Source organism: Gorilla gorilla, chromosome 4 (assembly GCF_029281585.2).
Source record: "Gorilla gorilla gorilla isolate KB3781 chromosome 4, NHGRI_mGorGor1-v2.1_pri, whole genome shotgun sequence".
Classification (NCBI taxonomy): Eukaryota; Metazoa; Chordata; class Mammalia; order Primates; family Hominidae; genus Gorilla; species Gorilla gorilla.
The window spans coordinates 43,741,701-43,755,737 of record NC_073228.2 but is presented as its reverse complement, the minus strand read 5'-3'; the positions used below and the strand labels follow the sequence as shown (position 1 = coordinate 43,755,737).

General features: G+C 34.4%; 1 protein-coding gene across 4 annotated transcripts in view; it reads right to left on the bottom strand.

Moving 5' to 3' along the window:
* SKAP1 (src kinase associated phosphoprotein 1) overlaps nt 1-14,037 on the bottom strand; it is a 296,926-nt gene that overhangs the window by 200,160 nt on the left and 82,729 nt on the right. For all 4 annotated transcript variants that reach the window (XM_063706296.1, XM_055387722.2, XM_019028638.3 and 1 more), the window contains exon 4: nt 12,500-12,601. In XM_063706296.1, coding sequence (XP_063562366.1) covers nt 12,500-12,601 — 102 coding nt within the window. The remainder of the gene's footprint in view (nt 1-12,499; nt 12,602-14,037) is intronic.

Below are 14,037 nucleotides of genomic sequence, written 5' to 3'. Positions count from 1 at the left end.
TTTCCCTAATAGTGCTAAAAGAAAGAGCACAAAATATTAAGCTAATTAATAAATTCTGTTTTAAAAATAAGTATTCTAGAATGAACCTTTTCCCAATAGCCAAGTAAAGACAGATCCCTTTAGAGAGCTTTGTGAAAATATATCAAGTAACTTAAAAACAATAAAGAATGTATACCCAAGAACAATCACAACTTTTTGGTGACCAAAGCAATTGAAATATGCATAGTAGTAAATAGCACAGGTGTAACTAAAGGCCATCTTCTGCTTCTCTACTCAGATAAGAATGTTCCAGAGTTTTTATAAAAATCCACAATTTTATCTGTCTCATGAAAGCACGGCCTTTACATTAAAAAAAAATCAGGCGCAGCAGGTATCTAAGAAATCTGACACAGATCAAGAAATCAAGGTAAGATTGCCTAACCTGATTATAGTTAAATCTCAAAAATGTTATATCAAATTATTATTTTTTAAAAATACATACAAATTAGATCATTCCTATGTAGATCCATAAATGTTTTGCTATTAAGATGTTTGATCTGTAGGTTGGTTAAATTTTGTCTTCAGGTGCTCATAGGAATGTTAATATTAAAAATTAATATTAATAAATAGCTGAGATTAAAATTTTATTCACATATCTTAAGGGAGAAGCACATAGTTTAATAAAAGTAAATTGATTTCCTTATTTAAAAAAATAATTATAATCTCTTAAAGTTGGGGAGAAAGAAGAAAAGTTAGTCAAAATTATGAGTTTCCTAATTAATATTTGATCATTGTATATTCTCACTCACTTCACCTGCGACTGACCCCTTTTCATTTTGTTCTGCTATGTCTATATCATTCTTCTCTTACAATTCCTCAATTAGTATAATATTCAGTACTACCTTTTGGGGAAAAAAGGGCAATATTTAATATTAAAAAGCATGGTCTCAAATTTATTCCTAGAGTTCCCAGAATAACTAAATAGGACCCCATATTTTCATCAGAATGTGATTTGAGCATAAAGGCAATCTACCTTAACCATTACTCAAGTTTCTGAATAGCCTGAAACAAAACAAAACAAACTAAGGGATAGTGTCTAATTTTAATCACTTTTTGCATTGCCATCTAAGACACATTAATAGCAACTTTTCATTGATTCTTGTCTAGAGATCAACTATTTCAAGGCAGAAGGGTTACTTTTAGTAGTCTCCTAGAAAACAAACATAATTTTTTGCTACCTGTAAAAATTTATTCCATATGCAATTCACATGAAGACATTTGCACACCAGTTCAGTGTCTTCTTCAGCTATTTGCTACTTACTTAGAACTTTAATATCTGAAATGTGTCTACCATAGAAGGAATGCTACAATAATAAGTGGTAAAATAATTGTAAAACTGGTAAAATTAATATGTTGTAGGAGACAGAGGAGATCTGATTAAATATGTTAGAAATGCTAACCCACATCCATTTGTAATTGGCAAAGAAAAAAATATCTGTGAATTTGGTTTAAAATTCATATTTAACACACTCCCTTTATTTATCTGTTTAGGAATACAAACCCTCAAGATTATAGTTTTATTTGTCCTCCCTTTAACTTGTGTAATAATAAGAACATATGAAATGATTTTAAGAAAGTAGTATTTTTGAGGTTTTAAGGAATTAATAAAAGAACAGGAATTTCTCATATCTGAGTATGCGTATGCGTATGCGTATGCACAGATACATATAACAGTTTTAATTTTTGAATTCACTACGTAAGCTCACATGTTGAGAAGTTACATATCTTAGCCTTCCTCTTCACTAAAGCAAAACAAAATAAAAATCCAGAAAAGCCCAAAAGTAGTATTTCCTTTTACCACGAGAGGGAGCTAGAGAATTCTGATCTCTTTCAAGGTCTATAAAACCCTCTTAACTGCTACTTTATAGACGTTCAATTACAACAGGCCATAATACATTAAAGCATTAAAATACACATATATCCCAACATATGCCAAAGCAAGCACTACACTGGTGTGCTCTCCAGATGATCACCAATACCAACATCTAATAAACACTTAGGCATCTTCTAGTGTTTTATATGAGATTTTACTCTTGAGCACTCTCCTCCCCAAAGGGCAGCTCTCTTGGTTAGGTGATCCCCTTGGAATGGAAAATATCAAGCAGTGTGATAAAATACCTAAGCACTGGAAGTATGACGGGGCAGAGTGAGGTAAGGATTAAGAGAACTGAAATTTATGTAGTTTGGAAAAGTGAAGACTCTGGGGATAAATGTTCAGTCTGTAATACTTTCTAAAGGTAACAATATAAATGAATTAGGGGAATTATTCAGTCTCAGAAGATGGTATAGAAAAGAGCAATGGCCTGAAACTAAGGAAGGAAAGTTTAGGTTAGACATGAAGAATAAATTAGGAATAATAGTTGGGCAGGAAAGATGTCCGGCAAAGGGAGGACCCAAAGCATAATCACTATATTTGATAATTAATTAAATAAGATATTAGTAAGAATGATGTGAATTCATTAGAAGGGCTAGATTAGATAACTCAAAGTAATTTTTTTTCCCTAAGCTCTGACAATCTCTAGGTTCAACTGTATTCTTGGGCATTCACAAATGTCTTTCATTGATGATAATGATCACTTGTAGAGAGAAGAGCTAGTAATTCTAGTTAACCCTATGTTTTGTTGAGTAAAATAAAATCTGGGGTATTATAATGAGACAACATAATAATAAAATTAACCAAGACAACAATGTATATCTTTCAGAGTATTCTGTGAAAATATACTATACCATATAAGCTATATTCTAACAAAATGGGTCAGCAAATTGGAAAAGGCTTCTATAAGTGAAAACTTCCCATAAAGGAACAATTCCTCTCTAAATCCCAATCTTTTACAAGCCAGAGAATCCATTCCATATAATCTTTCTTTCCTGCTAGACCAGTGTATCCGGACTTAAGCTACTTAGGGCCCAACATAAAAAAGGCTGTCACTCAAAGTTAGAAAGGCAGCCTAGAGCAGAAGTATAATATAGTTTATGAATTCAACAATCTTTCCCTAGTAAGCCATAATATTCTAGATTAAGACGTGGTTCAGCATTGTGTTAAATAGTGTTATTAACATTTATTTTTTACTTGAAAAGTCAGACTTCTATGTTAGGCCAAAATAAATTAAGACTAGTAGAAAAACAAAAACTATCAAAGCAGGAAGAGTTGAATATATATATTAAGTATAAACACAAACATATACTTGGCCCAAAAGAGTTATTTTATGCCTAAACAAAATTCTTTCCGATTAAAGTGAATTTGAGATTTTGAGGTAAAAATGGTCAGTGACTTTGGAGCTTGAGGAAGGACAGTCTGTTGGTTAAAATTATACCTCAGAATTCAGACCTCTAGAAATTTAGTCTTGATTGTCCTAGGAAAGATAGCCAAACTTGGGGTCATTCAATGTTCATCTATAAAGCAGATGCTACATTTAATTATAATGCATGTACAGATTCTAAGAACAAGGTAATAAAATATGTTATATAAGATTTTCTAATCAACAGCATCCAAAGATATACAACCCTTCCCCACCTCTGATTGATTTATATATCAATCATATATATACAAAACATCTTTGATAATCATATACTAGAACTTTCACATTACCATTACATTTGTTGACTAGTTTAGAATTTAGAGAGAAACAAAGAATACTCAAGGCATAATGAAAAAGCTTACTCTCATCTGTCAAGTCACTCATTTAAAAATCAACTATTTGCACTTAAAAATGCTCACTGTTATTTTGCCATGTACTGAGTAGAAACTCAATAAATGTTTGACCTTTCAAAGAATGGACTTTTGCTCATACTCCGCCCTGGAAAAGATTTCTAAAAACACTTTGGCAAGAACCTAGGTCAAATATTATTTTAACTTTCTTCTGAACTACGGCAAGTCCAACCAATTAGTCTTTTCTGCAAACTCTGTCCCCAGTCATCAACACTGGATTATGTACCATATGCTTAGTTGTGAAAGTGCCTGAATCGTCTCTCTTCAACTAGATTATTTGCTCACTAAGGAATCACATCTTATTCCTTTTTCATATCCTCTACATAGCATCCAAACTCGTGATGGAATAAGGACATTCAATATTGGTATTCAATAACGAACTCTTCATTAGTAGTGTATTAAAATCTATAACATGGACAAAAAGGCCAAAAAAGATAATTAATTAGTTCTATGTCAAATCAATTCAGGGGCTTAATGCATGTTATTCATAACTATAATTGTTGGCATTTATGGAGCCTTTTTGAAATTCTTTATAAACTATACCACTTCCAAATCATCCTAGGAAAATAGTAAGAACATATATAGGCAAGAGAGACACATGTGTCTGAAGAACTTGACTGAAACGTGCAAGAAATCATCTAGGAGCCAAGATCAGACCTTCTACAAAGCCATTTGGAGGCTGCATTGAAAAGCATGCTGAGATCATGCAGGTGAAGGAATGCATGCAGTGTAAGCCAGGATAGGTCTCTCTCAGAGAGGTGGTCTTGGGTTTGATACTGGTTCTATCACTTGCTAGTTGTAGGATGGAGACACTTAGTATCTTCCTTCCTTCCTTCCTACCTTCCTTCCTTCTTTCTTCACTTAGTTCCTTCTTTCCTTCCTTCCTTCCCTCTTCGCTTAGTTCCTTCTTTCTTTCTTTTCTTCCTTCCTTCCTTTCTTTCTCTTTCTTTCTTTTCTTCCTTCCTTCCTTCCTTCCTTTCTTTCTTTCTTTTCAGACGGAGTTTCACTCTTGTCGCCCAGGCTGGAGTGCAGTGGTGCAATCTTGGCTCACTGCAACCTCTGCCTCCCAGGTTCAAGCGATTTTCCTGCCTCAGCCTCCTGAGTAGCTGGGATTACAGGCACCCACCACCACGCCAAGCTAATTTTTTTGTATTTTTAGTAGAGATGGGGTTTCATCATGTTGGCCAAGCTGGTCTCGAACTCCTGACCTCAAGTGATCCACTCACCTTGGCCTCTCAAAGTTCTGGGATTACAGGCATGAGTCACCGCGCCTGACCACTTACCATCTTTAAAATTTAGTTTTCTCTTTGTTAAAACAGAGACTAGATTAGGTGATTGCCAACTCTCTTCCAGCTCTTAAATTCCATGATTTTATGTAGAATTTAACCCAAATGTATGGGTTAAATTCGCAAGGAGTTTGTTTTAGTGAAAGAAGCATTATGGAAGATGTCCAGCTATCAACACATGCGAGAGCACTTTACTGGGTACTGGATGAAAAGTTAGAGTTTAAACACACACCAACAGCCCAAAATGCTGGGTTGAAAATGAAAAATGGGTCATTCATAGACAGATAATTGTTATTGTTTTTTAATTCTTCATGAAAACATGTATAATCCTTGGTAACCATTTGTTTAAGTAATATAAATTACTGTCAACTTGGAAGCCCAGTTTGTCATCTTCATCTGTGATTTATACCAGACTATATAAACGACATGATGTCTTAGATCTAATAAGACATTTATCTTCATGAAGGAAGCCACTGTGATCCTGAGTGACAGTTTACTTACCCTTATCACAGTAAACTCAACACCAAGTCCTTAATTTCTCCCAATGATCTGAAATCTGATGGACTCACCTAAAGCCAACACAAACTTGTTTAGAAATCCACCAGGTTCATGAAAGTGTGTGTTCTACTGTGGAATTCATTATTTGGCTCCAAAAACACAGACATGGATATAAGTTTTTATGTTCTTCCACAGTATGTGCCTCTAAACACACATACATAACTTCCATTAGCTTTGACAGGAGTCATGTGCCTTTATTAAAGAAAAATATACCTTCTAGCTAACAACAAAGATCAAAGCAGTTGTCTGAAGAATAAAAAGAAAATGAGAAAAATGCTTGCTTGAATATATGTATGTATGCATATATGTTTATTTACAGACTTATATATGAAAAGAGACTATATTGAATCATTTTCATTATCTTTATATCATAGAATAAAAAGGAACTAAAAACTCCAAATATGTTCACATAGCTTACATAGTTTTAAAAATATACACACGAAGAAAGTTAACAAGCCTAACCCCATCAGTGAGAAGGAAGCAAATGGCTTGCTGTTTTTAAGCCATTAATTTTTTCAATCTACTAGGGTCCTATTGGTGCTAGAATACTATGTATTATTAGTGCTAGGGTACCAGTGACTGAACCTACATAGGTTTCTAACACTCCAAGTAAAGCAGCCCTAAATTACGCACATTTTACTCCAAAGTTGTCAGCAAGATTCCATCTAAGATTTATCCTGATCAATGAGGTCATTTACCTCTAATCCCTGCATCATTAATTCACATACCTCAGTAAACATCGTAAGAAGCTCAGGTTATTTACTCTGTGAAACAATATAATTTATACACTAAAATCAGGCCTTACCCCTGACTCACAATAATGGGGATCTCAAACTGGCTTATGAACATTTTTTATACTCACTGAGCATAAAGTCTACCAGTGGCTGGGCGCGGTGGCTCATGCCTGTAATCCTTGCACTTTGGGAGGCCGAGGCGGGTGGATCACGAGGTCGGGAGTTCGAGACCAGCCTGACCAACATGATGAAACCCTGTCTTTACTGAAAATACAAAAATTAGCCGGTCGTGTGGCATGCGCCTGTAATCCCAGCTACTCAGGAGGCTGAGGCAAGAGAATCGCTTGAACCCAGGAGGCGGAGGTTGCAGTGGGCTGAGGTCATGCCACTGCACTCCAGCCTGGGCAACAGAGCTAGACTCCATCTCAAATAAATAAATAAATAAATAAATAAATAAATAAATAAAATAAAGTCTATCGAGGGTGCTGTCATAGATTTAGAGGCGAAACTAACTTAACAAGTGGAAGTTCTAGGAATAGGATTTCAGTTCATTAAGAGGGGGTCTTTTTAATCAATTAGAGCTCTTTATAAGTACCTAATAATATGACCCTGAAAACAAAACAAACAAAACATGGAAAAAAATGAATATATCTACAATTGTAATTGGAGATTTCACACAGTCCTCTCAGGAGAGAAAAGAAAATCTAGGAATATAAAAGATTTAAAGAGTATTATTTATAAAAATAAAAAGAGTAAGAGTGTAATCAATGAATGTTTCTGAAGCACATAGCACATAAGCAAAACCTGATCATTACAGCTACAAAGGAAGTCTCAACAAAGTCTAAAGAATCAAAATAATATACACTGTGCTCTTAGATTATAAAGTAATAAAATCAGAAGTCAATAATAAAAGAGTAGGTTTTAAAATTCTTGAAACTACAACAAAACAAACTAAAATAAAAACTAGAACGTAAACACAAAAAATGCTTCTAAGTAGCATGTAAGTTAAAAAGAATATCATAAAGGAAATGATAAAACACATAGAATAATTATGAATGAAATTTTGTGGGATGCAGTAAAAGCATTTAGAGGATAATTTTTAGCTGTGAACACATTTATTTTAAAAATCAACATTATATCCAGTGAAAAAAGCAATAAGGAAAATGAGTTGGAAAGCCCATAAGAGTAGATGTCTACAGAGGAACAAACATCCACCTCAGCAGAACTCTTTAAAAAGCAATGGCTTTGAAATCTATTGGAACTCTAGTCGCTCATGTGGATTAGATGTGTCATCCTTGGTCAAGTCAATTAATTTCTCTAAGCCTGAATACTTTACCTGTAAAATGGGTAACAGTGTCTTCCTCTCTGAGCTGGTTTGAGAATTAAATGAGATAACCCATGGAAAGCACTTAGAAAAGCATAGTAAACACTCGACAAATGGTTCCTATTACTAGATGACTTTATCATCCCTTCCAACTCCCAGATTCCATGATACTAACTTTGGCACCATGAAATTTAAGACAAACTTGAACTCCAGTTACAATAATTTAATCAGTAAATTAAACCTTCATTTTAATTTCAGAATACTAGAACAGTTTTGTTTAAAATAGATTCATATCTAATGCTTTCTCCCCACTATTATAAAAATAAAACCCACAATGATCAACCAAATCTAGTCTATTATTATTCATAATCTTAAATCCAAAATTGACTTGTATTTCAGAACTAAAATGAAAACAGAGAAATGTCTTAAAAGTGCTAAAAATAGCACTGTAAAAAAAGGGTTCTTTTTATTTCCAGAATATTCTCTATATTTTTAAATGTACTTTTCAGAAATGGCATGGAGTTGAAAATAGCTACTATTGGTACTTTAACATGTTTGCAGTTCCTTTTAAATCAACAAGTATGTAATAAAATCAATCAACAACAGTCTCTACAGTTATTCATTACTACTCTTTTCCAATGATAGTTACAGGTCTTTCCTTTTCCAGTTGTTTCTCATTTTGCTGAAGAATAAGAATCTTCTCTAACCTTCAACATCCTGATGCACAAAGAAGCTCTAAAATATTCTCACTTCTATCCAGATTTAATTGTTCAATATCCATTCACCCATTCTTTAATTAGAATATAAACATATATAACAAATAATACATTATCATAGATTTTAGGTTTCTCCTAAAATAATTTTATTTTTTATTTTTCTTCCAGAAGGAGTCACTATACCCTGCTTATAGAATGATCACTTTCCCCAATCCACTTTAAAAAATAATGTAGGTATGCAGGGATTCTTCATTACACTAACAAAGTAAGTTTATAAATACATTAAAATCCACTGTATATTTTGGACACTGAAAACAATCAGATCTTGAGCTTTGTAGTTGCCTGGCTCTTGTACTAAGTATTGTGGTCAGTGTTTCCTACTACATTTTTTTCCTTCCATATGGTAAAAACTATGCTTTTAGTTCAGAAATCTAAATGTTATTACTTGTTAGCAAGTTTTTGTTCCCGATGGTGGGGCTGTGCTCTTGTGGGTCTCTCTCTCTGCCTTCAAATTGTGGGCATTTACAAAGGAAAAGGAGAAGGAATTGTAATTAGGTGGCAACAGGCTCTCATTTTTATGCATGGGTTAGCCTGTAACCTTGGTTTTCATTTTTTGCTGTGTACCTGGCCAGGTTTCTATATTCTTCTAGCACTCTTTGTAGTTTTCACAAAGTCATGACCTAAACACAATATGCAGCATGTTTCTATATTCTTCTAGCACTCTTTGTAGTTTTCACAAAGTCATGACCTAAACACAATATGCAGCATGGTTACTGCCCCTCATCACTAAAGTTATGGGTGGATGGGCCCGACTGTGTATCCTTTTATAATGGCAAGTCTAGGATACTACTCTAGCTGACAGTGGAAGACAAAATATCTGAAATATTTTCACATTTTCTAATGAAGACAAAATTCAAAAAGCCTAAAATAACTGTCATTACAAAGAATGTTAAAGAGGAATATCTGGGAGGCCAAGGCGGGTGGATCACGAAGTCAGGAGATCAAGACATCCTGGCTAACACGGTGAAACCCCGTCTCTACTAAAAATACAAAAAATTAGCCGGGCGCGGTGGCCGGCGCCTGTAGTCCCAGCTACTTGGGAGGCTGAGGCAGGAGAATGGCGTGAACCCAGGAGGCAGAGCTTGCAGTGAGCTGAGATCCCACCACCGCACTCTAGCCTTGGTGACAGAGCGAAACTCTGTCTCAAAAAATAATAATAATAAAAAATAAAGAGGAATATTTTTTCTTCATAAATAATTGACTTAGCTATCTATAAAGACACTAACTTAATATTTTTTTATTTGTCTACTTATTAATAGTTTTCCCAGTGAGATGGTAAGCTCCATGAGGGCAGGGACTGTATCTGCTTTCTCGCTGCATTTTTCACCTGCAGCTTAACACAGTGTCTTGGTGTTACCTAGGAATCTTTAAACAAACATTTGTTTAAAAAAATGAATAAGTAGCATATTAAGTGTTACCATTCTCTATAATGGTAAAATCTAATTAAATAGGATATAGAGATTGCTAAAAATTTTGACACCTTTATAACTTTCTCTTTAATTTCAGAGGAAATGTATGTATCTTTAATTTTCAGGGGATGAAAATGAACATTTATTGTGCCTGTTATGTATTAGGCACTCAGGCACTGTGCTAGATTCAATGCTTTGCAGAAACTCACATTTAAACAGTATCACATCATCTTACAATCAAGTTTTTAACATAGAAATAGGTCTATTCCTACCTCTACTATTGACTATGTCACTTTGGGAATTCTTTTAATTTCATGCGTAGAACTAAAAACAAAAATTTATTAAGTAAGAATTTAATATTACTAATATAATTAACTCCTCTCTTACGAGTTTTGCATTTTGGAGTTTTCCAGATTTACCTCTTTCAACACAAATGTTTTTCCTAAATTTCAACTATTTTAATGAAAATATTTTTAAGCATAGTATTTTTATCTGTATGGTCTTAGCCAAAATGTTTGGAGTATGAATCTGCCAAAATGTTTGGAGTATGAATCTATTTTTTTGGATATCTCAGATAAGGATAGTGGTAAGGATAGTAGAGTGGTTAAGAGCAGAGGTTTTAGAACCAGACTATGTAGGCGTAAATCCTGGCACTACTACTTACCAGCTGTGTGATTTTAGATAAGTTAACTTCCCTGAGTCTGTTTCCTTGTCTGTAAAATAAGGATAATCCTAATATCCACATTTTAGGGCAGTCTTGAGGATCAAATGATGACATACGCAGAGTGCTTACCATACAGATGATGCAAGGCAAATAGTAAGTGCTCAATAAATGCTGGCTAAAGAAGTTTTAATTTATTAAGGTACTGAGCACTTAGGTGAGCATGCACTCTTTTTCTCTATCATAGAAAATGACCCCAAACTGCTATTTTAAAAAAATTATTCTTAGATAAATTTTATTTATAGATTTTGTTTTCTATATAAAGTTTTGTTCTTGTTTCTTACCTTAATCTTATTGTTAATTGATGCCTTTATAGTACCCCTTCTTCTAATTTGAAGCTCTACTGTGGGCTGAGAAACCAAAACACTGTATTGGTTAGAAACTTGTAAGAAGATTCCTCAGCAAAGGGCCTTAGGGGTTCTTCCAAGAGCAAGGTACATAAGTCACATCTATTTCCACTTAGAGGCCTTTCTGGATTACTTATTGTGTTCTCAGTTGTGTTTGGGAAAGTTGGAAATACCAAATAAGTGACCTAAGGATTAATGAGGCATTATTGTTCTAATTCTGGCAAGCATTAGATTAATCAAAAACAAATGAAAAGTTGATTTCTTCCTGTTTTGCACTGTTAATTTTCTACAATTATTAATCAGCTACCAATGTAATTATTAAACTTTCAATCCAAACAATGTTTTTAGTGTAATACCTGAATCAATACACAGATCCTATATTACAAACCCCATTTTAAAACTTGGGTATTACTAATTGTGCTATTATACAAAGCCCAAGCAAAATAAAATGTTTCTGTGTGATTCAACCCCCAGTTCTTATGTGGAGGTTATCAAGTCAGTGAAAGGGGAAAAAAACATGAATTGTCAAAAGGGCTAAATGAAATAACAATCAATGGATAAAGTAAAAAGAGAGAGTAAAACAGAAATTATAAGCTCTTGAAATCTAAATAAAAAGAAATGGAAAGATTGCAGACTAACAAAGAAAAGTAAGGAATAATTTACCAACTTTATTCCCAATCCCTAAGCGAATAATGTGTTTCCAATTTAATGTTCAATTTAGTAGCACCTCTACCTTTTTAACCCTACTGGGAAGGCATGAGAGAGACTCTGATAAGAAAACCATGCGCATCCATGATGATGAAACCTTCTGCTCAGGTGGCCACATGACAGAAGAGGCACAGCGGATCCCCACACATGGGAAATCTAGGCCTGAGCCAGAAACTGGCAGCCATCAGGCCAAAATATTTATATTTTATGTCTTATCTTAAAAATTCATGTATATTTTGCATTTCATTATGTTATATATTGTGGAATTTTGAATATAAAAATAATGTTTCTAACAATTGAATTATTTAACTCCTCTCATTCCCAAATATTCAAGTAAAATTGATGCTCTAGGAAGATTCACACTGTGGTTCTTGTGGCTTTCCCTTCCCCTTGAGCAATACCAATATGGTCAGGAGTATGTGAGAAGTACAGGTGAAATGGTATCTTATTATATACTATGATGAGCTCAAGGGTCTCAAATGATCCACAGAAAATTAATAATCCAACAATCATTAAATAAAAGCTTCAATTCTCATGTAAATCAGTGAAGCTAAAAAATCCAAAAGAATGGTATAAACTAGGCCCTGAAATCTTAAAATGCCCTCTTAGCTATTGAGCTACGGTTTTTATAAAAAGATCAATAATGATGTCTTCCTGTTCCAATATGGAATTAGTGTCTCCCTAAGTACATTAACTTCAGAAGTATTGAATTACCAAGGAGGATCAGCACCACAATGAAACAAATAGTTGTTCTTTGCAAACTAGTGATTACCAGTACAGAAAACCCACCAAAGGCTGCTAGATACAAAAACGACAAAAGGCAAAGATGTCAGGTCAAAAGATAATGAAGTATGGTAGTCACCCAAAATCCAGAAGTATAACACTCACCCTCATCCTGATAATCTGACAAAAAGGGTGCATCGGATGTGAGGGACAGGCCAAGAGTCCCGCTGTGATTATCATCAGAGCTGTCGTGTCCAATGTCTCCCCCTGAGGGACAAAAAAGACAGAAAATAAGGTCAATCTTTGGGCATCCTTATAAAAGGATACATCCTTATAAAAGGATCTATGTATGATCTCTTCCAGTATTCGAAAAAAAATGTATCTTTTACTGGATGATGAACATGGCCACTATCCATTAACATATAGGAAACAGTTAAATAGGTTCAAGAACTGACTTACCTGGATGAAAAATTTTCCACTCAAGTAACTCTCTCACTAAAACTTAGGAACTGTTAGCTTATAGTGGGAATACCTCTTGCCACCAGAAAGAAATTTCTCTATCATACTTAAAATAAAAACATAGCTATATAAATTTATATTCAGCCAGCCACGGTGGGTCACGCCTGTAATCCTAGCACTTTGGGAGGCCCAGGCAGGCGGATCACCTGAGGGCAGGAGTTCAAGATCAGCCTGGCCAATATGGTGAAACCCTGTCTCCACTAAAAATACAAAAATTAGCAGGGCGTGGTGGTGGGCGCCTGTAATCCCAGCTACTTGGGAGGCTAGGGCAGGAGAATCGCTTGAACCCAGGAGGTAGAGGTTGCAGTGAGCCAAGATTGCACCATTGCACTCCGGCCTGGGTGACAACAGCGAGACTCCATCTAAAAAAAAAAAGAATTAAATCTATGTTCATATATACTATGTCTCCAATAATTACAACCTTTACCCTGCATGCCTCTATTTCAAATGAAATAGGACTGACACAAAGGTTTAACCTTCTATACATAATATAATATAGCAAGGTCAATAGTCTTTCTCTGAAAAGTAAGAGAAGTATTATAAAAATAGAGAAAACCTAGACTTTGCTGGACTGTATTCCTATTTGTTCTGCAATGTTAACAAAGTTCTTTCTTTGTAATTCTAGTTTACAGCCTAGGCAACCGACCTCTTAGGAATTCTAAAAGCCCTAAGAAGATAATATTTGTCCTGTAAAATGGCTTTGATAAAAGGTAATGTATATACAATACTGAAGTATGCAATTAATGCTAATCTCTTTTGTGTGTTTTCAATATACGTTGGATTGTATTCTGTAGAAGTGACTGATGTTATTATGATACTTTAAAAGGTTCAGACAGAAGATGTTAGCTCATTCAGAAACCGGAAGAAAAGGCTCTGTATTGCAAATGGCTTTCCTTAAAATCCCCCAAATAGAGGTACAGTCTGCTAATAAAAGGACACTGACAGCTGCTTATTTCATTTCACAAACATGAAAATAGGATTTTCAACTGAATTTAATATTATCTCAAATACTAATTTCCAAAGGAAATCACCAATGCTAATCTCAGTAAATACTATAGAGTTTTGGCCTTGGATTTCAACTAGGGAGCTGTGAAACCAAACAACCTACATAGAATCTGTATTGCCTCACTTTAAAGGTTTATTTCCTACAATCAAACTAGAAAGCCAGGGAGGTTATAAAATGA